Source organism: Gavia stellata, chromosome 3, assembly GCF_030936135.1.
Source record: "Gavia stellata isolate bGavSte3 chromosome 3, bGavSte3.hap2, whole genome shotgun sequence".
Lineage (NCBI taxonomy): Eukaryota > Metazoa > Chordata > Aves > Gaviiformes > Gaviidae > Gavia > Gavia stellata.
The window spans coordinates 21,355,546-21,379,547 of record NC_082596.1 but is presented as its reverse complement, the minus strand read 5'-3'; the positions used below and the strand labels follow the sequence as shown (position 1 = coordinate 21,379,547).

Here is a 24,002-nt window from a genome sequence, read left to right as displayed (position 1 = left end):
CGCCTGGTTCAGTTAGTGCCGTTTCCTGCCTTAACCATGCAAGAGTTCCTGGAACGGTCAAGGGATGATGCTTAACCGCCCAACTCTTTACACAAAGGTCAGGGCCTAGCTGGATTTTCTGATGATCATAGAGAGGCCCAGGAGAGAGGGGAGAGGAGTGCATCACCACCCCAGGTATTCTCTGAAGTTGCGCTGGAAGATGTTTACTAATGTACTTACTGTTCAGGATATTAAAATGAAGGTCCTGAGTTGCTTGGTCTAAAAATCTCTCTCTCTCTCTTCTTATCCAGGTCAACAGAAACAGCCTTGTGCAGAGCAGTGCATTCATAAATGTGAAACAAGCCCGCACCATAATGTTTGGCACTAAGAGGTCAGTTTTCACCTTTGTTGTTATGCTCTTCATCTTCAAAAAACAGTATAGCTGTTGTGACTCTAATTTGAAAATTTTACATTTTCTGAATGTAATGTTATACAAAATACATGAGCTGGATGTATTGATCTTTCTGTTATATTAGTTGGTCTTTATTTGCTGTACAGCTCTGATCTACTTTAATTGACAGGTATGTGTCACACAGGCCATGTAGCACACAGGCAAATCGTATCTCCAAGGCATTGTGGGTCACAGCAAGACTGCCAAAGAAGACACTGTACTAGTGCTGGAGGGCATTCCTCCTGCTTTCTTGGTACAGAAAATAACATCAGGACAACAAAGCATCAGTGTAAGATAGGTTCTTTTTTGCCATTTTGGGGAGTCCATACTGAATATCATGTAACCTCCATCTCTTATTCTGCATGATCCAATGTCATACCCCAGATGTCTCAAAAATCAATGTTTTTGAATCCATGCTCTCTACTTCCTGCACTCTTTAAGTGCTGCTTTTAAAGATCAGGTGGTGAGGTTCTGCTCCTGTATCCGTCAGCAGACAGCATGGCCTTGCTTCCCCCACAGTTCCTGCAGCCGCACAAGCCATTGCAGCACCTGAGGCACCTTGCCAGGTACCAGCTTCTGTACCTATGGGTCTTCCACAGGAGAGTGTGATTTCTCCATGGAACAAAGATACTATAGGCCATTCCTCCCCTGTGTGAACTCCCTAATTTTTTTGCTTGTTGGTAGGCGTTTAGGTTTTTAATAGAAGATAGTCAAAGACTTCAACACTTGTGCCGCAGTCACATGGCAGCCTAATGAAACTTTGGCCTCGTGTAGTGGCAAAGCACCTTTAATCTGGTACCTGGAGAAGTAGCTCACCTCTTCCGAATTGTTGGGAAGAGGGGAGGCTAGCTTGCCCTTAAAAAGTAGCACATATGAAGGAGCATCTTGCATGCCTGCAGGAATCAGGGGTGGCAAATAATAAGAAAAAGCAGCTTGGTTTTCTGAGGCATCAGCTCCCGCACCAGTTGCGCAGGGCTTCAGTGTGAGCTGCAGCCTCGTCTGAGTCAGGGTGCTACCAGGGGCTGACCGGTCCCTTGTGCTCTTCCACTGCTGCTTCACACGGCAACAGATTCAATGGGATGTTTTGTGTCTGTCTGAAGTGCTATTGGCATCCGACTCCAGATTCTGTTACCTTGTATATGAGATGCAAAGGCAGTACATTCTTAGGGTAACTTTTCAGGAAAAGGAAACTTTGGTCTTATTTTTAGGTAAGTATAGAATCCGTTGTTTTGTCAGTATGATGAGTTTAAGATAACTGTTGCTGAGGGTACAGTAACGGAATTGCAAACTTCCCATTTGAAGACTTCTGGTTTTAATTGATTGCCTCTGCAGAATATTAACACTCAAGTTAACCAAAGACATTCTGCTAAGTGAAATAAATTATTATATTACATTATATTCAAGTGGGTTATTTATTTTTGCCACTGTTTAATAGTACTCCATATGAACTCCTTCAGGGCTGATTTGACTTTTTTTTACTCCCAGGATAGTCTTTTTATCTTTTCTTAGCATTATAAAGCAATGGCAAAATGAAGAATTGTGTTTGATTGGTAGCCTTGAACATTCATTCTTTTTTTTTTCTCCCAGATTGAATCTTGATTACTATGCAAATGAAAATTCCTCATAAAGAATGTTGCAGACAATATGAAATTCTCTTTCATGTCTGCAAACGAGGTTTTATGAAAAAGGGCACATCTGGGGAACAGAAGTTCTTTGCCTCTGCACTGTACTGTGTTCTGCTATTTCTCACTTTATGCAGACTGTTTTGAACCATTTGTAATAAATAAAGGATTTCCTGCTTCTGGGAGGGAAAGAGGCAGAGTGGACTTCCATAACAGTAGCCTCCTATTTGTAAACTGGGAAATTACATCAAGTATTCTTGAGATTGGTACCATATTTTAGTTAGGCAGCGATTGAGTACTTGTTAGGTATTTTGTTCTCCCAATTGCAGTGCATTTTGAATTTATTTTTCATAGAGGACTGTTAATTGTGAAGAGGAAAATCTTGAATTTTTATTGATCATTTTTAAAGCTTATAAACTCCTGCAAATAGACTGCCTAAAATTATTGGGAGTTTTTGAAAATCTTGGTTTGATACGTTAATTCTCTTCCTATAAAGAAATACTGTATTTACTTGAAAATATCATGAGGAGCAAAGCTATTTTTCTATAGGAAAGGATGATTTAAGGTTAATTTTCTTGTAAAATTAGTTTTTAATTAGTTCTAATAATACAGTGTTAATTATAATTTCCACAAAACATTTAAAAAAATTACAAAACTCCGACTCAAAAACTGAATTATCTCCTGTCACCAAATCTTGGGAAGTTATCAGGTATATAGTATCTCAGCTCCTTTTTTTATTTATACCTTTCTCTTAATTTTGCATACGAAGTTTATTTTCAGTGGATATTCACTGTTGAACGGACTGAATAATGAAGTCAATAAAAGTGACTGTCCTATCAGAACAGCTTTGACAAAATTTGTATGTGAGGAAGATATTTCTCAGCTGCTTTATAAGAAGCTGGTTGTTAACGTGAACTGACATCGCTAACAAAGAGGTGAATTCCTCTTGATTTCAGTTTAATTTGAGAGCTGATCCCATGCTTTTAAATACTGAACTATTGTGGTTTATCTGCGTTGTCGTGTATTCTGCTCTCATCTTTTTCTTTATCGTGTTTATTTTTCTCCAGTTAATTACATCTACAATAGACACTAGCACTGAAATAGCAGACATCAGTATGTATACCAATGAGTTCCTGAAGTGTTGTATTATTCACGTTGTGTAGTTACTTCAGTCTTGCAAGAGCGATTGCCGATACCATTGTCCTCCTGTGGAAGGGAAAAGTGTTTAAATGGCTTTAGAGAAGGGATTTTTATTTTGTGGGAAACAACTTTATATGTGGAAGTTGCTCTATGAAGACAGGCCCCAAATTAGCACATCCTCAGGATTTGCAGTAAACTCTGTCTATCTACCACTGGCATGATGACATTCAGGGGTACTCTAACCTGTGGTTATATATGTTCTTCAGTTTGGAAACCTTATGTTGTATAACTCATTTAAACTATGTCCACTCAGCTGGAGAGTATTTCTCCTGGATGGCATGCTCAGTTCTCTTTTCCTTCTCTTGCCTAGATCAGAATGCTTCAAAAGATGGCCTAAGTGACAAATCTAACCCCCAGTGCCCAGCCATTTGGTCCCTAAATGAGTTTTGCAGACTGAAGGAAGCAATTGTGAGAAGCAGGAGTTGAGAAGTATGAGGACATTTGCTTAAGCATATGTGCGATACAGCTCCATTTCTGGAGCTGCATCCATTTGTCGGTTTTTTGAGGAGCCTTGCACATGGCACATGTTTGAATTGGGCTTGTGGAGGACACCACCTTGGTCCTGTGAAGTGCACAGACTACCACTATTATCTCTGGCTAATTAGAAGTTAGCTGCTACATCCAAGTCTGTCTGAGTTGTCTACTGCCATAAGTGTGTGGTGTCTCCTTCCCCTTCCACTGGTTTGAACCTCAAGAAGGTCTGTAGAACTAGGAGAGCAGCTAGAGCTTGTGTATCTGTTGTCAGCGCTTAAGCTGTTGAGGGCTAGTGTTACTAGGTTTAATTCAAACTATTTTGGAGCAAAGAAAGAAAAGGTGAACAAAAAGATGAAAGGACTCTGATCTCCATGCATCCTGATTGCCCTGATGTGAACTCAGGGTTTATTTTTATTGTGGTCTTCTCTGTGAAGAGCATTTTATTTATAGGGTGTGACTCCAGCCTGAAGCACTGCTGGCTAATGCAGCTGGTAGCTTCTGTTATGTATTGATGGATGGTTTGGTGCTTCGTGAGGGATGGCCAGCTTGCGTGAATGGCAGTGCTGACAGCCTTGGCCAGCGGTCCACGAGTTTCATAACACAGCAGTTGTTTCTGGAGGCAAATAGTTTTCTTACCAAATCATATTCCAATCAGCCATCCTGAAAAGTTACAGTAAATTTTCTTAGGACAGGTCTGTCAGCAGCAAGTTGAGTCCTGTGATAAGTAGAATGAACCTTTCTTCCAGTGTCTACTTATATTGGCATGTTTATAATCTTAAATGATGGCTGAGCTGGGCAATTAGTGTGACTGGTTGTCGTGGTTTAGTCCCAGCTGGCAACTAAGCACCACACAGCCGCTCGCTCACTCCGCCCCAGGTGGGATGGGGGAGAGAATCGGAAGAGTAGAAGTGAGAAAACTCGTGGGTTGAGATAAAGACAGTTTAATAGGTAGAGCAAAAGCTGCACAGGCAGGCAAAGCAAAATAAGGAATTCATTCACCACTTCCCATCGGCAGGCAGGTGTTCAGCCATCTCCAGGAAAGCAGGGCTCCATCATGCGTAACGGTAACTTGGGAAGACAAACGCCATTACTCCGAATGTCCCCCCTTCCTTCTTCTTCCCCCAGCTGTATATACTGAGCATGATGTCATATGGTATGGAATATCCCTTTGGTCAGTTGTGGTCAGCTGTCCCGGCTGTGTCCCCTCCCAACTTCTTGTGCACCCCCAGCCTACTCGCTGGTGGGGCGGGGTGAGAAGCAGAAGAGGCCTCAAAGCTGTGTGAGCACTGCTCAGCAGTAACTAAAACATCCCTGCTTTATCAACACTGTTTTCAGCACAAATCCAAAACATAGACCCATACTAGCTACTGTGAAGAAAATTAACTCTACCCCAGCCAAAACCAGCACGCTGGTATAGAAGGAGGATGAAGAGATTTGGAAAGACACATCAGCTTTTTAGTCACTGACAGTTGCTGACCTCCTATTCTTATATCTGGTTTTGATTAGAAAATTAAGGGAATAGTGTTCATTTATAAGCTCCTGATATGAACAAACTGTAGCGTTTTCAAGATAATAAAAGCCTAGTTTCTTCTTTCCCCTTAGCTGCAGAAAGGCTGTGTTTACACATGGTTTCTAAATTTCATGGTTTTTATTGGCATTAGTCCTGGACCGTTCCTGTGTTTGTTCTGATACCTCTGCCAGATTCTAAAGCATGGCCAGTGGATGGCCACGAAACTCTGCCCATTACTGAACACTAAGAGTGTGTGTCAAAGTTCTTTTCTTTGGGATTTGTAAGTGTATAAAAATAATTATCTGTTTTGACCAAAATTCACATGGTGCTCGCTATCCCCTTTTGCTTTTTAATTGGAAGTGACACTACTTGAATGAGGCTATAACATGCTTTGTTTCTTCTTCTCTGTTATGGGATTCACTTTCTTACTGCTGAACTTTGTTATGGTAGTGAACTGCAAAATAATACCTATTGACATGGACTCTTTTTAAGTTTACTCCCATTTCCTAAATACGAATTTCCAATGTCTTGCCCTGTTTTATTGCTTCGGGGCCTGGAGGCTGAATAATGCAAAATGGTAAGTCAGCTGTGGGACCTGCTTTCTAATTCAACCAGCACAGACACAGTCTAGTAGACAGATGTATACAGGGCAACAGAATGTGTAACATCCTATACTGACTGTCTCTTGTTTTTCAAGTTGTTTTTTTTCCCTTTTACACACCTGGCCATTTTTTCCAGCCTGTGCTATGCTTAATGAGAGCTCAGATTTATTAACAGATCACATAACTCTTCAGATGGGGTAACTCAAGCCTTCAGTGCGTACATGGTCTCTCTATTGCAGAATTCATCCTTGCAGCTGGGAGTGTGGCTCTCTTTTGATAACCCACAGGGTCTCTCAGCAGCATTTGTCTAAGTGTGGGTAAGCAAGAAGGAGAGGAAGTGGACGTAAGCATGTTGATCCAGTTATGAATGATTGCTTGCTCACATCAGATAGCAGCAGGGAAGATTTTCCTTCTTCACCTTGAATGTTCACACTATCCCAGTGCCAACTGATCCAGGATGTAAGGGGACAAGTTCTCTGTATTTCTTGATAGCTTCATGTGTTTGTAGCTCCAGAACTTAACCATACAGCAGAACTTCAGGTTCCCTGTAGACTGGCAATTTATCTTTGTCAGGTGTTTCCTCTGTCAAGTCTTCCGTCTGCTTAGTTTTCCTCTTTTCATTGGATTTGGTATTTGCCATGCACTACTTTCTCTGATCCCTTTGTGCCCCATTTCCTGTTTTCTGTCTCTACCTTGCCTGAGCATCTGCTGTGCATCGTCTGCCTCTTGCACTCAGTTCACCCACTTGGACTCAATTCACCAAAATTCTTAATGATCTCCTTGTGACCAAATCCATCCAGGACTCTGCACTTGGGCCTCTGTGCTTTAAACATCCACTTCTTGAAACCTTATCCTGTTAGCTTCCTTGAGTCTCACTTCTCTCAATACTACTCCTCCTACTGGAGGGAAGAGGATTTTGATCTTTTTTACTTCCTCTGGTAATAATGAAACTAAACCCCAAAGCAGCAATGTTTAACTAATGAAGTAGTGAGATAACAAAATTTTGATTGGCCATGGATCTGCAAAAAACGTCCTGAAGAGTTTACAGATTATGTGGTGGGTACACTACAGCCAACAACCAAACACCTGCACAGCTGCTCACTCACTCCACTGTCCCATGGGGTGTGGAGAAAAGAGAAGGAAGGTAAGGAGATTTCGTCTATCAAGATAAAGACAGAGTAATAGGTGAAGCAAAAGTGCACAAACAAAGGAAAATAAGGAATTCATTCACTGCTTGCCATTGGCAGACATGATTAACCACCTTCTGAAAAGCAGGGCCTCAACACACATAATGGTTACTTTAGAAGGCAAATGCCATAACCACAGATATCTCCCCTTCCTCCTCCTTTCCTTCAGCTTTTATTGCTGAGCACAAAATCATATGGGTGTGGAATATCCCTTTGGTCACTTCTGGTCAGCTGTCCTGGCTGTGTGTCCTCCCAGCTTCTTGCCAACCCCCAGCCTCCCTGGGTGGGGGGACAAGACAGGGGGACAGAGTGGGAAACAGAGAAGGATTGACACTGTGTAAGCAGTAGCCAAAACATTGATGTGTTATCAACACTGTTTTAATCGCAAATCCAAAACACAGCACCATACGGGCTACTTATGAAGAAAATTGACTCCATCCCAGCTAGACGCAGTACAAAGTAAAAAGCCCAATAGGTGTTTGTATACTTGAGCTTAAGCTCCAATAAAATGTTTGTTTATATAACAAAATATAGAAAATACATATTTTTAATTTACCAGTCCACCTAATAAAAATTTGGCTTCCTATACATACAAAGAAAATCACAGAAATTTTAAGCTGTGGTGAACAGCTTTTAAGCATCCTTAATTATAAAATGTGAATTAATATTTGGGTATAATCTATGTTTTTACAAATGAAAATATAAAAGAAATTTAAGTCTATTTACATTTATCTTAAGTGATTAATGTTTTCTCAATTACATTTTTACAGAAGTCTATTTTAGGATAAGGCTCTACTCTGCCTCGTGTAGAGCCTTTCAAAGGGATTTGCATGAGCTAACCAGCCAACCTGGCACGTATCTTTCTGTTAGAGAAAGTCATCTCCATTTCTACACCAACTTCATGCTGTAGCTGTAATACTCAGAGTTATTTAAGTTTTTGTAAAAGTGTCTGATTACTGCCTGCAAACTCTTTAATTATAGGATTACACTTGCACTTCAGTTATAACCTGTAATACCATAAGTTCCTTCTTCAGAAGTGGCTGGCACTTGAAATTACGAAGAGGACCTAACATCTCAGTGACTGGATTTTTTTTTTCTTTGCATTGGAATACTAGTGTGTTTATTTACTTCTCCAGTTGATCTCAAGCAATTAATGTGCGAGCAAAACTGCAGACACCTTTCTTGTGGTGTTTCCAGTTCCCTTATGCTTTAGAAGACTCAGGAGGCACAGAGCTTCTGAGCAAGACCCTTAAGATACATCGTGTATGTGGCTGGGTTCTTCATTATACAGGGATGTGTTCCCCGTTACATCCTGTTCAAGCTCCTGCTGAAGGGCAAAACCCTGGCATTTCTGAAGTCAGTGAAATTCTTTTGCTCTTATTCTAGAAGTCAGGATTTCACCTGAATTTTCTAACAATACTCTTTACCAAGAGTATGCAGGATGAGGAAAATGGTGGTTGGTTTTGCTTTTCAAAAAATGCATTTGGAAGAAAAATATGCCAAGGTATAAAGTCAAGGTTAGTCTTGCTGAATGATGAAGTCAGTTGAAGGTACTAATGCCCCTGTTCAGTCATTTCTTCTTGTACAGGAAGGCATGAAGATATTTCCCAGACAAGGATGAACTTTTCCTCATGCTCAGATTTCATGCTGAACTTGGACCTCAGTGCCCTGCCCTGCAGATACCTCCACTTGTTGGTATGTTTCCAGTCTTAGCAGAACTGCCTCTGTTAGATTCTGGCTGTAAAAATAACTTCGTAAGATTTCTCTCATTTTTAGGAAATGAAGTCTGTAGATTAGAGAATTATTAGTGCTGCCACACATGAAATCTAGTCTCTTTAAAACCACTGTAGTTTAATTTCAACTTCAGTGTGATAGGCACACATATGACTATCAGCACCTAACAGAGCTAAGTGGCATCATCTAGACTCTGCTGCATCTTTCACATGTAAGAATAGCTACACTGGTGGTCAGAAATACATTTTCTCTTAGGGGTTGCTTGCCAGATACATCTCTGAAACCTTCCAAAGCAGAACTGGTACCACATAATGAGGGCTGTTGTCATGTCCTACAGACTTTCTCAAATGCTTCCGGCAATTACATGATTTCTCAGGTGTCTCCCTTTCTTCGGATGCTTTTTTAAATCCCTGCCCACAATCATAACACTGTATCAGAGCAGAAGGCTTTTCTCCCTTGTATCTTTATTTCCTAAGAAAAACCCCAGTATCCTGATAAAAACCAAACTTCATTTCATAATATGATATGTCTGCGTCCTGCTTGTATGTATAAAGCCCCGGGGTTAAATTTTCAACGTGGTGAATAGTAGGTATCCGCACAAATCCCATTGTCTGTTAATGGGATTTGTTCATGCTGCTCCCTGACACCTTTTTAAACACTCATACTGGTGATTTATTTTATTACAGTGTTATAGAAGACACTTAGTAAAGTGTGTTCTCATTCCGCATTCGGCAACATGAACCAGTCCAAGGGAACGGGACCAACTAAACGGCTGCGGCTGTGCTGTATTGCTGCAGATAGTGGTCATAGGTTGTTGGCTCCGTATTTATGTGATCATAAATTGCCTGTTTTGCTGACACTTTAAAGTAAATGAAGGAAAGCATCAGCATTGCTGGCTTTCTGGCAGGAAGCCTAAGGGCAGCTTGGTATGCCTTGTGTGTCTAGCTAATGCCATTTCAATGGAAAGTTTTAATTAAGTGCATGACTGTACATACAGAGAAGAAATCAAAGGCACTTGGGAAAAAGAAAGTGTATCGGCTCCAGACTCATTGAGGAATAATTTGGTGAGAGCACTAAATGACTTTCAATTAATTGGAAATATTTTCATAAATATTGCCGGAAAGTACAAGAAAATCAGTCTGAAGGGAAGACTATAAAATTAGTCTGTAAATTTAATCCATTTGCTCCATACTTGTTGGAAGATGTCATGGTAGTGCAAGTCAGAGGTGTAGGGATTGTGAAACTAATCTGATATGCTGGATTTCATTAAGCTCCCTAATTGTAATTATCAGAAGAACACTGGAAGCTGGTTTGCCTACAGCCAGTATTTTTGATTTGCCATTTCTGTAACAGTTTCTAAGCTTATAAACATCCAAAAATTCATTGTTAATACACATATAATTTTTATAGCAAATCTTTTATAACTAGGTAGCCATATTAAAATTCTAGCTGTTGAAATTGAACTTGTTACATGGGAATTTTAGCTCTGTTTCCTGGTTCTCATAGTTACAGGAAGAAAATTCACTCAGTTCTCTTCAGGCTGTCTAAAGGGATGGCTCTTTATGAAAAGAGCAGTTCTGAGAAGGGATAATTCATTTACCACTAGATATGGTGCATGATTTATTTTGGATAATGTTTGGTGTATGGTTCATTGTTCTATCTGCATTATAGCAAAGCCAAAAGGGCCAACCCAGGTTTGTACAGGGCTTGTTATGTCATACTGTATTCACCTTAATCCCTGTAATCTTTTTATAGCCTCGATACAGTGTGACTTCCACCCTTTTATCCATCTTTCAACCAAGGTAGAAAACCTGCTTTATTATTCACTGAACTTTTCTTCCAAAAGGAACAGATCTTTCTCAAGAGCCAATTGAAAACTGTGCAACAAACTCCATGCAGGGGTGGGAATGACCACGCAGTCTTAGCTTTTGTCCCTATTTGATCGTCCATCTTTAATATAACTCTAAGATACTCTTTTCATTAAATAACCATCGTGAAAGAACAACACCAGTGGCTTAAGCCTCATCATGGCAAACTCTTTTGTTCCTCTATATGACGAGTGATTGGTCAGCTCCTTCTATTCATCTTATTTTAAACGCATATTCTCCTGTGAACTGTTCTGTCAGATGAAACCTTCCCTCATCCCCAAAGCCCCATTTTTTTTTGTTTGTTTCTTAACATGGACAAGGTTATTTTCTGAACACAGAATTCTAGGTCTGATTTCCTAATATCTTTCTCTATTGCTGCTGATGTTTATGAAAAAGTGAATCTGAAGACTGGAATAGATAAAGCTGTTTCCTTAGCATGAATTATCAGATGCCATTTCAGATGTATACAGCAGATGGGGAGTCTCATGGGAAGGGGAGAAATAAATGCAATAGATGTGTTGTAAGAGCAAAAAAGCTATTTAAGAGAATAGTTCCAAGTGTGGAAGATGCCATCAAAAGGTTATTTACCTTTTGGCAAATCATTGCATTTTCCCTGACTTTTTCTAATCTGAGAGATGAGAAATAGTTTGGCATTTATTATCAGAAACTAGCTGTACACAGAATTATCCTGTTTCTCTGGGTATTATGGAGCAGTGCTAGATGCCTCCACTGTTCATGACAAAGACAGTCAAAGAAAGGAATCCTTATGGACAACATGGGCAAAGTCCAGAACCCAGAAAAATGAAGTATCTCAGAGTATTCCAATAAAAGTAATGAATGCTGTGGCCTTAAGACCTTTGCTGTGGTCTTAAAACCTTTGTAAGGTCACCACTTCACATTAAGTTAGAGCAGTGGTCCCGTGCAGAGAGTAGGGAGACATGAGAAACATTGCCCTTATTATAATCCCCACTGCATACACCAGGCTTACACACGGCTCCCCAAGCAGTGTGTAGGCAGGCTCTGGAATTTGTTGCAGCAGCATGTGAATGCTAAAAAGTTCAGGAAACATAAGAAGAAACTTTTTTTAATGTGAAGGTGGTCAAACACTGGAACAGGTTGCCACGAGATTGTATGGTCTCCATCCTGGGAGATAATCAAAACCCGACTGGATATGGCCCTGAGCAATCTCGCGCAGCTGAGCCGGCTCTAAGCAGGAGGATGGACTGGGAGAGCTCCAGAGGTCCTCACCAGCCTCAGTGACTCTGTAGTCTGTTGCAGGCTATGAAACACAAAGAAATACCACTACGTTATGAAGCCTCTGAACCCCAAATTCCCGGGAGCAGGGAGGCTTTGTCCTACTGTTTGTCCTGCTGTTCGCCACTGTCTGTATTGATTTCTCCCTTAGGGCTGGTCTTGGCCAGCGTCCCAGAGGATGCTGAGCTAGGCTGAGCATTGGTCTGATCCAGCATGGATGTTCTTGTGTGTGTTAAGAGGATACTGGGCTCGACTGCAGATAAAGAGTAAATCTGATTATAGAGGAGAGGTTATTTAGGAGAGGAGGGTAAAGCCATGCATCTACGCTTGCGATCCAGGCAGGAGAGCCCAGGGAGAGTCCTGCCGTTTAGCCGTGTTTCTCCTACGGGCATTGTAACTCAGGGTAGAGATGCTGGAAATCTGGCCAACACCAGGTCCCTCAGCCTGATCCTCCTGGGCTGCTGGTGGGCTCAGCAGCTAAAGCACAAGGCAGACTGGTGCCCTGTGCTCACCTCTTCTCTACGAAAACTTAACACAGCTTCCTCTTAATTTTAACTGCATTTAGTCCAGTTGTTGGGGTCCTGACATTATCCAAAGAGCTAAACAAATTGATGTTTGTGACATTTGACCGCTGGGCAGCTGGGAGGCTTCGATTTGTGTTATAACACTTCCTTAGTTTCACCTGTTTAATAAAGAGATAGGACTGTCACGTTAACGGTTGACATCTTGTTAAGGTGTGTGAAAGGTTTGCCACAAACTCTAAAGGCCACAATAGGAGAAGCTAAAAAGGAAAGATTTGAAATGTGATACTTCTGAAGTTAGAAATGGAGAAGCAGCAAAGTAAATTAAGTTAGAAAAACAAAACAAAATCCCCAAACCTCAAAGACTGCTGCTTCCTCAGCTGTGAGTCCTTCTTGTCTTTCTTTATAAATGTCAGTTTCTTTATAAATAAACAATTTGCTCTTTTAAAATAATTGGTGATGACTCAATAGCTCATCTTTATTATTGTGTATTTTAAATATGCAGACTTCAGCAAGGCTAAATCTGTGCTCTTTGGGGGAAAAAATAAGGCTTTAATCATATTCAGACGTAGCCTTCCTTTCATCTGGTAGTTTACTTGCTTTGACAGGTGAATATAACTTCCTGAGATCTGTGTTTTGTTTTTAAATCCACTCACCTACTTATATAACTTTCCTTACATAGAGATTGTAATTTTTATTTTACCTTAACTGACACCAGTCAGATAAAGAGGCAGGTTTACAGACATCTGCAGTTTATTTATTATATTCCAGTTGGTGTTTATAATATTCTTTCCCAAAAATTAAGTGCTTCTCATATAAAAAGGGAGGTAAGCAAAATTCCACATGGCAATGCAGAGTTATTTTTTATTATTGTTATTCAGAAAACCCCACACTGGGTACTGAGTAAAGGACCTCGACACTGCTGTTACTTGGGTATCTGCTTGCTTTGCCACAAGGCTGCAATATAGCTCTGCTCCTCATTTTAGTTAATGAGAAAGAAAGGTGGGAAGGCATGTAGTTTTGTTTTCTTAGAGGTTGTATGATATAAGGCTTGTGGGCCCTCCTCTTTGAGGAGGCATTAAAGTACCTGGGTGCTTTGGTGGGGAGTCTCTGTAGCCGTGCAGCAGCGTTGGGGACCATCCACTAATGCTGTGCTGTGTTGGGGAGAGTGGGAGCTGTCAGAGCCTAGCACTAGCGCTGAAGGAACAGGAAAATAAATTAATTCCAGTTAATCATGAGTGTGAAATTACCACTCTGAGGTAAGGGTGAGTATTTCTAGCCGCAAAGGGCCAGTGGACTGGCCCACAGTAAAAAGACAGTGTTACCTTTCAAAGGGGAATGTGACTTTTGCAAGTGGAGCAAGGCTTTGGCTTCAGGACAGGCATACCTACAAAGGAATACTGTTTTTTTCAATCATTTGCATGTGTTATGAAAAGCACTAGCAGCAGAAGGAATAACAAGCTGCCCCATATTGTGATGATGTCTGTCCATAGAAGATCCACATGCAAGCTTGGCTTGCAGCAGGTAGCTTTCTGCCTGTGCTATCACAAGCGTGTCTATGCTGTCAGAAACAGCTATGTGCTATTTTCACTTTCCGGGCACCTGTGTTTCCTCATGCCAAAGCTGCCCTTTGGGCCTGCCTCTCTGCAGTGTGGAGAGATCCAGGACCCCTGCACTAAGAGAAGAGCTTTTGCATGCATCATCTTTAATATAAGGATAGACTTGGATTTTCTGAATTGATTCCAGTTCCTAAAGCTGACATTTAATTGACATCAGAGTTAACCATCAATGTCCTCAGAAGAGTTAGTCTAGCTTTCACGTTTTAATAACTGAACAGCACAGAGCCCCAGGTAGATTCCTTTCAAGGTAGATTCATTAGGGCAAAAAAGATCATTAGCTGCTGGTAATGGATTGTTTGTCAGTAAGAAAAACGCAAATTCAGACATGCTTTGAACTGCCATTGTAGGCTTGTTTCAGTGACAAAGGGAGCAGGTAAGCCATGGTATCCTGATTATTCCTTTTACTTCTGTTTTAAAAAAAAATCTTTGAAGACCACGAAGTGTTGGAAATATACTGTCCTATCTACTAATGAGCAGAAGAAGTAATGAGATATCTCAAAACTCCCTCAGTGTCCACCTTCTTAGCATATACTTGGCTGAACTTCATCTAATTCTTTTCAAAGTGAAATGTGGATTTGGTGTCAGGAGGGAAATACTGGAAGCAGTTTCCATCCGTTTCAGTCATACAGTCACTCACGTAGAGTGATAAGCACTGATCAGATCTGAGTATCTATTGTCCTTTGTGATGAGCATATAATGAGATGGTCTCTGCCTTGCTGTATTCTCTAGTTCATGGGCAATATTCATAAAACCAGGATGAGGAAAGTTTGGTGATAGCCATTCGTTTGCCGGAGAAAATTTTATATGAAGGAAAAAATACTATGTGGCAATATCCTCTCATGTATGACGGTGCAGTGGTGGTAAAGGTAGAAGCCCGGCTTGTCCATAAAATTACCTATTTCCCTGAAACCCCTTCAGGGGGATTTCACATAGGGTATGGGGGTCTGCCTCTGTTCTTTTCCCTTATGATTAATAAGGGCTCTGCTCACAGGTACAGCTCTGGCTGCAGCTGCCGCACAGAAATAAGGGAATCTTTATTCCTTATTAATTGAGAGATGGTATTTAATAAGGCTTGCTGAAAGAAAACTGCTCCTTTGGTAAAGCGCAACATCTTTCTGTGGCTTTTACCTCCCGTTTGCATTGGCATCCTGAAATATGTTTGTTTGAAAAACTGTGTAGTCCCTTTATTTAAAAAAAAAAACCCAAAATTTGTCATTCTCTATGTGTATTATTTACCAGAAGCACCCCCTCATGCACCACTCCAGAGAGATAAAAGATTTCTGAGCTGCTTGTGGTTCTGTACTTCTCGCCTTGTGACATTTTCTCACAGGAAGTATTTGCAGCATATGCAAATGTTGAGAGTTTGGTCTCAGTCCTTGTGACTAGCAATAGCTAAGATGTATGCAGTTTTAATCTCAGAAAAAGTCGATCATGTGCTTCCTTTAATAATGGAAGTCATTTAAGTCTGGACATCTTGTCTAGCTAATATGATTATTTTGGTTTTAAATTGACTAGAGAGCTGAACATACTCTTGTGAAGAGTTTGAACTTAGCCTCACTAAACAGCTTGCATATAAAAGAGTGCAGATATTGCCATGTGATTATGAAATAGCTAGCATACATACTGATAATCAGATTTTTTTAAAAATAATTGTTCTTCTTTCCCTCAAATGCGTCTCTAGATTCCGTCCAGTCCATCTTGTGAAAGTTTCTGAAAGCCAATTCATAGGAAGAGACTGTCTTCACAGAAATCATTGTTATCAGTTAACATGTGCTTTGCCACAATTTGGTGCATATTCTTAATAGTGACTGTAAGCTATATAACATATTAACACAGGATTTGGCAGATTTTTTGTTCTGTGCAGGCCTTTAATTCAGAATAAATGATCTGCTGGAGAACAAGGAATTGAACTTTCTACACTCTCTACTTCTTTGCTGTTTATGATGGCCTTGCATTTAACCCTCCCTCTCCCACTTTTGTTTTGTCCATTATTATAGTCTGTGAATATGGAAGAGTTGACTTGGCAGAATATTATGGGGTTTTGTGTTATTATATTGAAAATCCAAATGAAATCTCATCTGCATGCCTAATTCACCTATTACAATGTGTTACTAGAAGGGAAATACTGTCAACTACAAGCTATGCAGAGCTCATGGCTGAAGACTTTTTAACCCATGGTTCTGTGCATCCTGTTACGATGCAGCTGTTTCACAGGTCCAGCAACTCCTGTGCAGCCTTGTCCAAAATGGAGATTTGAATCAGGGGATGAAATCCTGGGACCACTGAAGTAACTTGTAAACTCTCATTGGAGTTATTTTTTTTTTATCCTGAATGGTGGCTGGATCCTTGTGCAGTTCTCTCTCTCTCTCTCCCCGCATGCATGACTCCTAACGGGGAATAAAGTAGGGTCAGGAAGGGACTGTCGAAAAAAGCTACAATCCTGAATAGGTGTTTGAGTGCATAATCTATTTAGTGAATGTCTTCTTACTAGCAGTTTTCTAGGATGCTTAAACCATCTCAAATACTGTTAGGTATATCTGTTCTGTTTTATATAATCTCAATATTCACATTACAATTGAAATGAAGCTAAGGAGGTTCTAGACTTCAAAGTTGCTGTTTTGCTTGTGACATACAATTATTTCATGGTTTATACATATCTCTCTATATATCTCTCTATCTCAGTTTAGATCAAATAACTTCTAATAATACTTGGAATGATGCCTGTATAAGGTAGATAATATACTACTATTGTAAATTGTGTTGGTGGGACTTGAAAGACTATAAACAACCAGGATGCTGATTTCAGGTTTCATCCAAAATGGATACCACAGGAAGACCAGCAAACCCTGCATCCTGCAACTTACAGCTGTGGATTACTGCTTTAGGCAGCTGCCTATTGATTTTGTTGTATGTCTGGCAGACCCGAAGACGCTGGACTTGCTGTGCATTCATAGCAGGCAAATGTGCTGCTTTCAGAATTCCAATACTGGTAGAATTGCTCTCTGGAACATGGAATTAAATACTGAATTAGCATTAACAGTTCAGGAGTTGGTGATCTTAACATTACCTTCCGTGAGGATGTTCTGCAAAACATCCCTGTATGTGTTGATGGACTGTAGTGCTGCTTACCTAGTAAGAATGGATGGGTTAACACCACCCCATGTGTTGAGGTTCTGGAGAAAACCAGATATGTATCTTCTGTACACAAGGTATGGTAAATAAGTATTTTGGTAGGTAAGCAACTCAAGGAATATTTGGTAGCATTTGCAGATGGAAAGCATTAGTTACCTTTGTCAGAGTCTGTGTTAATATCAGAACATTAAAACACTCTCAGTCTGTTTCTTCCTCTGGAATAATTCATTAATTCATCTTTTTTAGCTGCAAATTTATCATGATCTAGTGCTGTGTGTGTTCAGAGGTCATTACTGCATGTCTGCTGAGCATTTGCAGTACTGGATATTTAACATTTACAGCTTATGGCACTAAAAATCCTAGTCTTGCACTTCATTCATGGGAAGAGTGTTCTTGTGACTGATGTTTATGACCTTGTTTTTCAGAAATACTTTGCATTCAGAATGTCACTTAATGTGTACTTTAAATAGGTAACGTGAAAATTTAATTAATTTATTGATTCATATGTGCGTTTGAGAGGTTTTTAAATTTTATCAAAACAAGAACATAATGCAATATCCAAAGTATTTGAGAGAGCAAGTTAAAAGAAAAAAAAAAGCGCTAGTTTTCTGATGGAAGCTGTAGTTTTAGGAAACATCTGGAGCAAAAATAACAGCTCACCTCTGGCAAAAGGGGGAGGGATGGACGTTCTGGCTTCTCCCTCTCATGCTCTGCTCCACTCACTCCCCTGCTCTTGCCACTTAAGCAAGTGCCAGAGCTTTCCAGGTGATTGCCTGGCAGGTGGGTCCCACTCCCTAAAGCAGCATAAGACCAGCTCAGGGGAGTAACGTTTCTTGCTACATCAGTGAGGCATATAGCTTGACATCCAACATCAGAGCTAGCGCAGGGAAGATGCAGGGCTAGTGCCAGGCATGGTGGTGGGGAGGAAGGAGAAACCCCACCAGATTTTATGGGATGGATTCTGAACTGCAGCCTTCTTTAGGCTGAGACAATTAGATCTCCCATTTTAATTTAAGACACCCTTTTTTTTTTAGAATGGAATGAAATAGGATAGAATAGAATAGAATAGAATGGAATAGAATAGAATAGAATATTTCAGTTGGAAGGGAACTACAACTATCATCTAGTCTAACTGCCTGACCACTTCAGGGATGATCAAGTTAAAGCATGTTATTAAGGGCATTATCCAAATGCCCCTTAAACACTGACAGGTTTGGGCATTGACCACCTCTCCAGGAAGGCTGTTCCAGGGTTTGACCATCCTCTCAATAAAGAAATGCTTCCTAATGTCAAGTCTAAACCTCCCCTGGCGCAGCTTTGAACCATTCCCATGCGTCCTGTCACTGGATCCCGGGGAGAAGAGATCAGCACCTCCCTCTCCACGTCCCCTCCTCAGGAAGCTGTAGAGAGCAATGAGGTCACCCCTCAGCCTCCTTTTCTCCAAACTAGACAAGCCCAAAGCCCTTCGCCACTCCTCAGAGGACATTCCTTCCAGCCCTGTCACCAGCTGTGTTGCCCTCCTCTGGGTGCATTCAAGGACCTTCACATCCTTCTTAAATTGTGGCGCCCAGAACTGCACACAGTACTCAAGGTGAGGCCGCACCAATGCTGAATACAGCAGAACAATCACCTCTGTTGACCGGTTGGTTATGCTGTGTTTGATGCACCCCAGGATGCGGTTTGCCCTCTTGGCTGCCGGGGCCCACTGCTGACTCCTACTGAGCCTGCTGTCGACCAGCTCCCCCAGATCCCGTTCTGCAGGGCTGCTCTCCAGCCACTCCTCTCCCAATTTGTACTTGTGCCCAGTGTTACTGCATCCCAGGTGCAGGATCCATCATTTGGACTTGTTAAATTTCATGCCATTAATCATAGCCCAATGCTCCAGTCTATCTAGATCCCTCTGCAAGGTCTGTTTTCCCTCAAGAGACTCAACATCACCTCCCAGTTTGGTATCATCAGCAAACTTACTAATGGTGCATTCAACTCCTGCATCCAGATCATTGATAAATATATTGAACAGGATTGGCCCTAGAATGGAGCCCTGAGGAACACTGCTGGTGACGTGACTGGTCACCAGCCAGATGTAGCCCCAAAAGGGAGCTGTCAGAAGTGGGATTCGAACCCACGCCTCCAGGGGAGACTGCGACCTGAACGCAGCGCCTTAGACCGCTCGGCCATCCTGACCCACAGGATAGTGCTGCTACTACTGTATAATTTGTGTATTTGAAGATATTTTTCGTGATGCTATGTTGTACTATTTTTCTCACACAGAGGATGTTATAAAATATTCCAAGCTAAAATGTATATTGTGTTGACTCTAATGTAACTGTAATAACTGATGTTAATTTGGTACACGCAGCTGTTTCATTCTGTGAGTACCTGAGTGTTAGTATGTTGAGAAGGAAGCAGGGACTGTTGCACACAAATTAGGTATGCCATGTAGCAGAAGTTTGAAGGTGTACAGAGATGAATAAAGATGCGGTATGTTATGTTGCACAAGGGCATTGCTTAAGGCGAGTTCGTTTCCTCTAATGTCTATGAAAATCCCCTGGAGACAGGTGCAAGTTATTCATGGTGAGAGTTCTCTGTAACATTTGAAAGGGGACTGTGACACTGAAACAAATTGTATGTCCCTGTGCTGCATTTTTTTAAAAGGAATTAATGTACTTGAAAGCTGCATCCAGGAAGCTCTAAATGTACAAATTTGGTCAGGATTTGGGAGTAAAAGTCAATATGGAAGACAAGAGGTATACTTGTTTGGGAGCATCAGCTTTAAAATCCAGTGGCTCTGTCTGGAATGTAAATTTAATAGAAAAATCGAATTTTGGAATGGGACAACCAGAAACTGACTATCAGAAGTGGCAAGTATACCTCTGGCCCCAAAACATAACTATTCCCCAGAACCTTAAGGAACAATATTTTCCAATGGCAAAAAAGGCTACAGTCTTTACTGTATTGGTCAGAATTTGATACTGATTTTATTTGGTACTGGTATTGAAGGAAAACAGTTGCTATTGTTTGGAGAAAGCAGTTCTTCTGGCTCCAGTTAGTCAATGTCTTTCTTGCAGTGGGGAGCCCACAGTGCTGGACCCAGTACTCTGATGCAGTCTCACTGGTGCTGAGTAGAGGGACATAATGACTTGTCTTGACCTGCTGACCATGTCCTTCCTTGGAGATATGCAAGAGTTGACTGCACAAGGCCCTGTCTTGTCCTGACTTCAGAGTTAGATCTGTCTTCAAAGTTGGCCCTGCTTTGAGCAAGGTCCCCTCACACCTAAACTGTTCTGTGATTCTAGAATTACGTGCCATAATTTTGAACAATGTTATGTAACAACACTCTTATGACTTGAGAGTATTAATGCTGTATCTTGGATATGCAGTTAATGAGTCCTAAACCTTTGTGTTTTCTAGGGCAACAAGTAGTCTTGTCTGAGTCCTAACTGTATGTAAAGACTAGCCTATGTAACCAATATTTTTGTAACATACTGGAAATTTTATGCTTCTTGTTAGGATGGGAGACAGAAGGTATGCTGTAATGCATTTCAGCGTTCCAGTCTTAGAGAAAGAGCAGGCCTGGTTGACTTACTGGGAGGGATTCTTTGATGGGCAGAGGTGAAATTTTCCCATATTTAGAATTAGTAATATATTTAAATGCTGTGGAAATAGGGACTTGGTACCAAAACCTGTTTATATGGAGTCTGTAGTTCTGTCCAGGTCAGAGTCTTAGCCAATGTGGTGGTGGTGGATTTTGTTTTTGTTTTGTTTTGTTTTGTTTTTTTTTAACTGTAAGTGGTGGAGTCGACAGAAACAGAATTACTCCAGTTTTAGTAAGTCTTCTTGCCCCCTGCAGCAAGATGGGCAGAGTCCAATAAGCAGAAATAGAGATGGCAGAGGTGTGGCCATCAAAGGCTACTCATAGAGTAGCAACTCCAGCATGAGCTGGGGTTGGAACCTACACCCTTTCTCCTATCAGTGCACAGCTGTTTGGGTCTTCAGCCAGCAGCTCCAAAACCTTATGTTCACTGCTTCAAGACACAGTGATGATGTTAAGCTGATTAAATGTATCTTGAATGGCTGGGGAAATTAACTGAATAGGTCTTAATTTAAATCAAGTCTAAGTCATAAAGATAACATTACCCATTGGCTTCAAGACTCGTGGATCACACAAACAAAGCTCTTCTTGCAGAACTAGAGTGCATACCAAACATACAGTGACCTCAGTGAAGAATCAGCCCAAGCCTACTCCTGAACAGCACCAGCGTCTCCTTTACCAGTGGGAATTTTTTGGCCCAGAACTTCAGTAGTTAGTTAACTCTCAGACTGTTACCCAAAAACCTGCTGATCTGGCTAACTTGCTGGTCAAAATGTAGTGGTACTTAGTATGCAAAGGGTGGATTCAACATTCATTGCTGACCCATGGCTCAATTTCATATAGCAGTTGCCATACTGGCTGAACTGAGCTCTAGTAAGCAAACTGGAAACCTCAATAAAAATTACATGTTTATAAAGATGTATGTATTCCCCAACTACTTTGACACAGACTTAGCTAACAGCCTGTCCATCACACAGCCAGAGTCATAGGACTTGAGGCTGGAGGTTGTTCTGTTGCAGGATGTTGATGGGCTCCAGCAAATGCGTTCCTCAGCCGCTGAAAAGAAAGTCCCTGGGACGTGATGTGCATTGGTATTATCCATTGGAAGGGTTAGCTCTACTAGTTCCTGAGTACATGTTCTGATGATAGCAGGTGAAGAAGAGGAAACGCAGTACTGTTGTGTATCCGTGCCAATAGTCCCTCATACATCTTTATGCTGGTGCCCAACCTAACATTTCAATAATAGACTCCTATTCTCAGCAAATTGTGGAAAATCTGATTCTATTTTGCATTATTTGTGTATGTAACAAAAAGCAGTGCAAAGTCTGAGTTCAGTTTTCAGAATACCTGATGATAGCTGACATTGTTCTAGAAGGTTCAATGAGATAATGGAAAATACTGAAAAATAATTTTAATGTGGCTGTGCATAATAAAATCCTTAGTAATGACTTGTCCTGTGAAAGCACATTTGAAGAATCAAGTTAAGAATAATGCTAAACCCATGTAAGCTAATGTGAAAATACCAGCAATGATCACACTGATCAATGGAGCTTCAAGTGCTGTTCATATTACAGTGAATTAATGGATTTAATCAGAGTAACAGGAAACAGGGGCCAAAAATGTCTTTCCTCAAATAGAACTCAATAAAATACTAGGATTTTTCTCTTTTTTTTTTTTCCCCTTGTGAGTTTACATCTATTGTACTTGCCTGTAGTGTCAGTTGATGAGGTTTATGATTTCGTGGATGTTACATGATGCTTCATAAAACTCTTTACATTTAAAAACAATGTTTGTAAAATCTGGTTTTATTTTGGGCAAAATTCAGAAACAGCAGGTAGCAACAAGGGGGTTTCCAAATTCAGAAGAGTGGCCAGACTCCGCAGATGGATGTGGGTGCACAGTTTTTTCTGATTCTGCTCCAGCTTCTGTGTGTCACTCACTAAACACTTTCTGGAAGAAGAGATTTAACCTAAGACCCTTTACAGCTGAAATGGTGTGCAGAATGGTCAGCTAAGCTGGCAGGTCTTGGGGCTGTAACCTTCTCATCCAGCACAGCTGGGAAGAGAAAGTAGTATGTAGTCATTGCCTAAGCTTACATCCGTACAACCCTGTCAAAAACCAATGAAGCTGCAAGGGTCTGAGGTTAGCGGTGCCATGCAGTTTTAATACTGAATTTGAAATTGTTCTCGTAGATGTCATGGTAAAGCTGTAGTGATTTACACTGATGTAAGTGTACAGTAGCAGTCAATCTATTTAAATGCTGGGTCCAGCATCTCCAGCACTGGAGATAAAAGGCATCACAACATCCCTTGATATCAAAGGCCTCTCTCCCCCCTTCTCTATCCCTCCTCCTTCGCCATTCTGGGTTTCTGTCCTGCTTTAAGCAAAGCCACTGACAAAGTGAGAGCATCTTTTGTGCTGTTCTTTCTCTGAATAGGAGAGTTGTTTTCCTCCTTACGTTTCAGGGCTCTCCCTGTGGGCCCTGAAAGAAATACTAATTCAAAAAGAATGGCTGAATCCCGTGGGACCAATTCATCTCCTTCCAAAGAGAAAGTGGAGTATGTTATATGGATGATAATGAGGTTAAATGTGGTTAACTGAAGATTTGCTTTAAAAATGTGATGCCTTTTCAATATTTTTATAACTTCACATTTTGCCCCTAGTTCTCCAAATGCGAATGTGCTTAATTTTACAGGTATCACTAGTCCTGTTGTCAGACCTTGCACAAACAGTAATAGAAAGTGATGCATAGACTCAAAATGTTGTCAGGAACCTGGGAAGCTCTCTTTCTGCTCCGTGTAATCTTTAGGGACCCGACTCACTCCTTTATATTAAAAATATATTTACATCAGTAGCAGAAACAGATTGTGAGCTAGAAACAAGACTGCTGTGCGTTGGGACCATGTTGTCTCACCTGCCAGCTGTCTTTGCAGCAGAACTTCAAGTCTTGTTGTGGTCACAGGTTGGAATGGGCTTGAATAGTAATAGAGGCTTTGTCCTGGGCATATTCCAGCTGTTCTAGTGGGAATTAGAGATTTGAGGGGGTCAGCTGAGAAAAAAAATAATCTTTGTCTTACTCTATTCACATGGGTCTTCTCTATGAAATAACTCACCCTCAATACACCTTACAAGTATGAATCCTCATAAACTTCCTTTGAATTAAGTACTCCCTTAAATTCCCCAAATCTGTAAACTACATTTGAAGATATAAAGCAGATTAAATGTGTGGAACCCTGTGGTGGTTATAGGAAGTTGAG

At 40.9% G+C, this 24,002-nt stretch overlaps 1 protein-coding gene and 1 non-coding gene across 2 annotated transcripts in view; one reads left to right on the top strand and one right to left on the bottom strand.

The window, feature by feature from the left end:
• The first annotated feature begins 333 nt into the window (after nucleotides 1–333).
• Nucleotides 334–24,002, top strand: part of OXR1 (oxidation resistance 1) — a 257,761-nt gene continuing 234,092 nt past the window's right edge. Inside the window, exon 1 of the mRNA XM_059815903.1 lies at nucleotides 334–370. Coding sequence (XP_059671886.1) covers nucleotides 354–370 — 17 coding nt within the window. The 5' untranslated portion in view covers nucleotides 334–353. The remainder of the gene's footprint in view (nucleotides 371–24,002) is intronic.
• TRNAL-CAG (transfer RNA leucine (anticodon CAG)) lies at nucleotides 19,255–19,337 on the bottom strand. Its single transcript has one exon. It is a non-coding gene; the product is annotated as a tRNA-Leu (tRNA).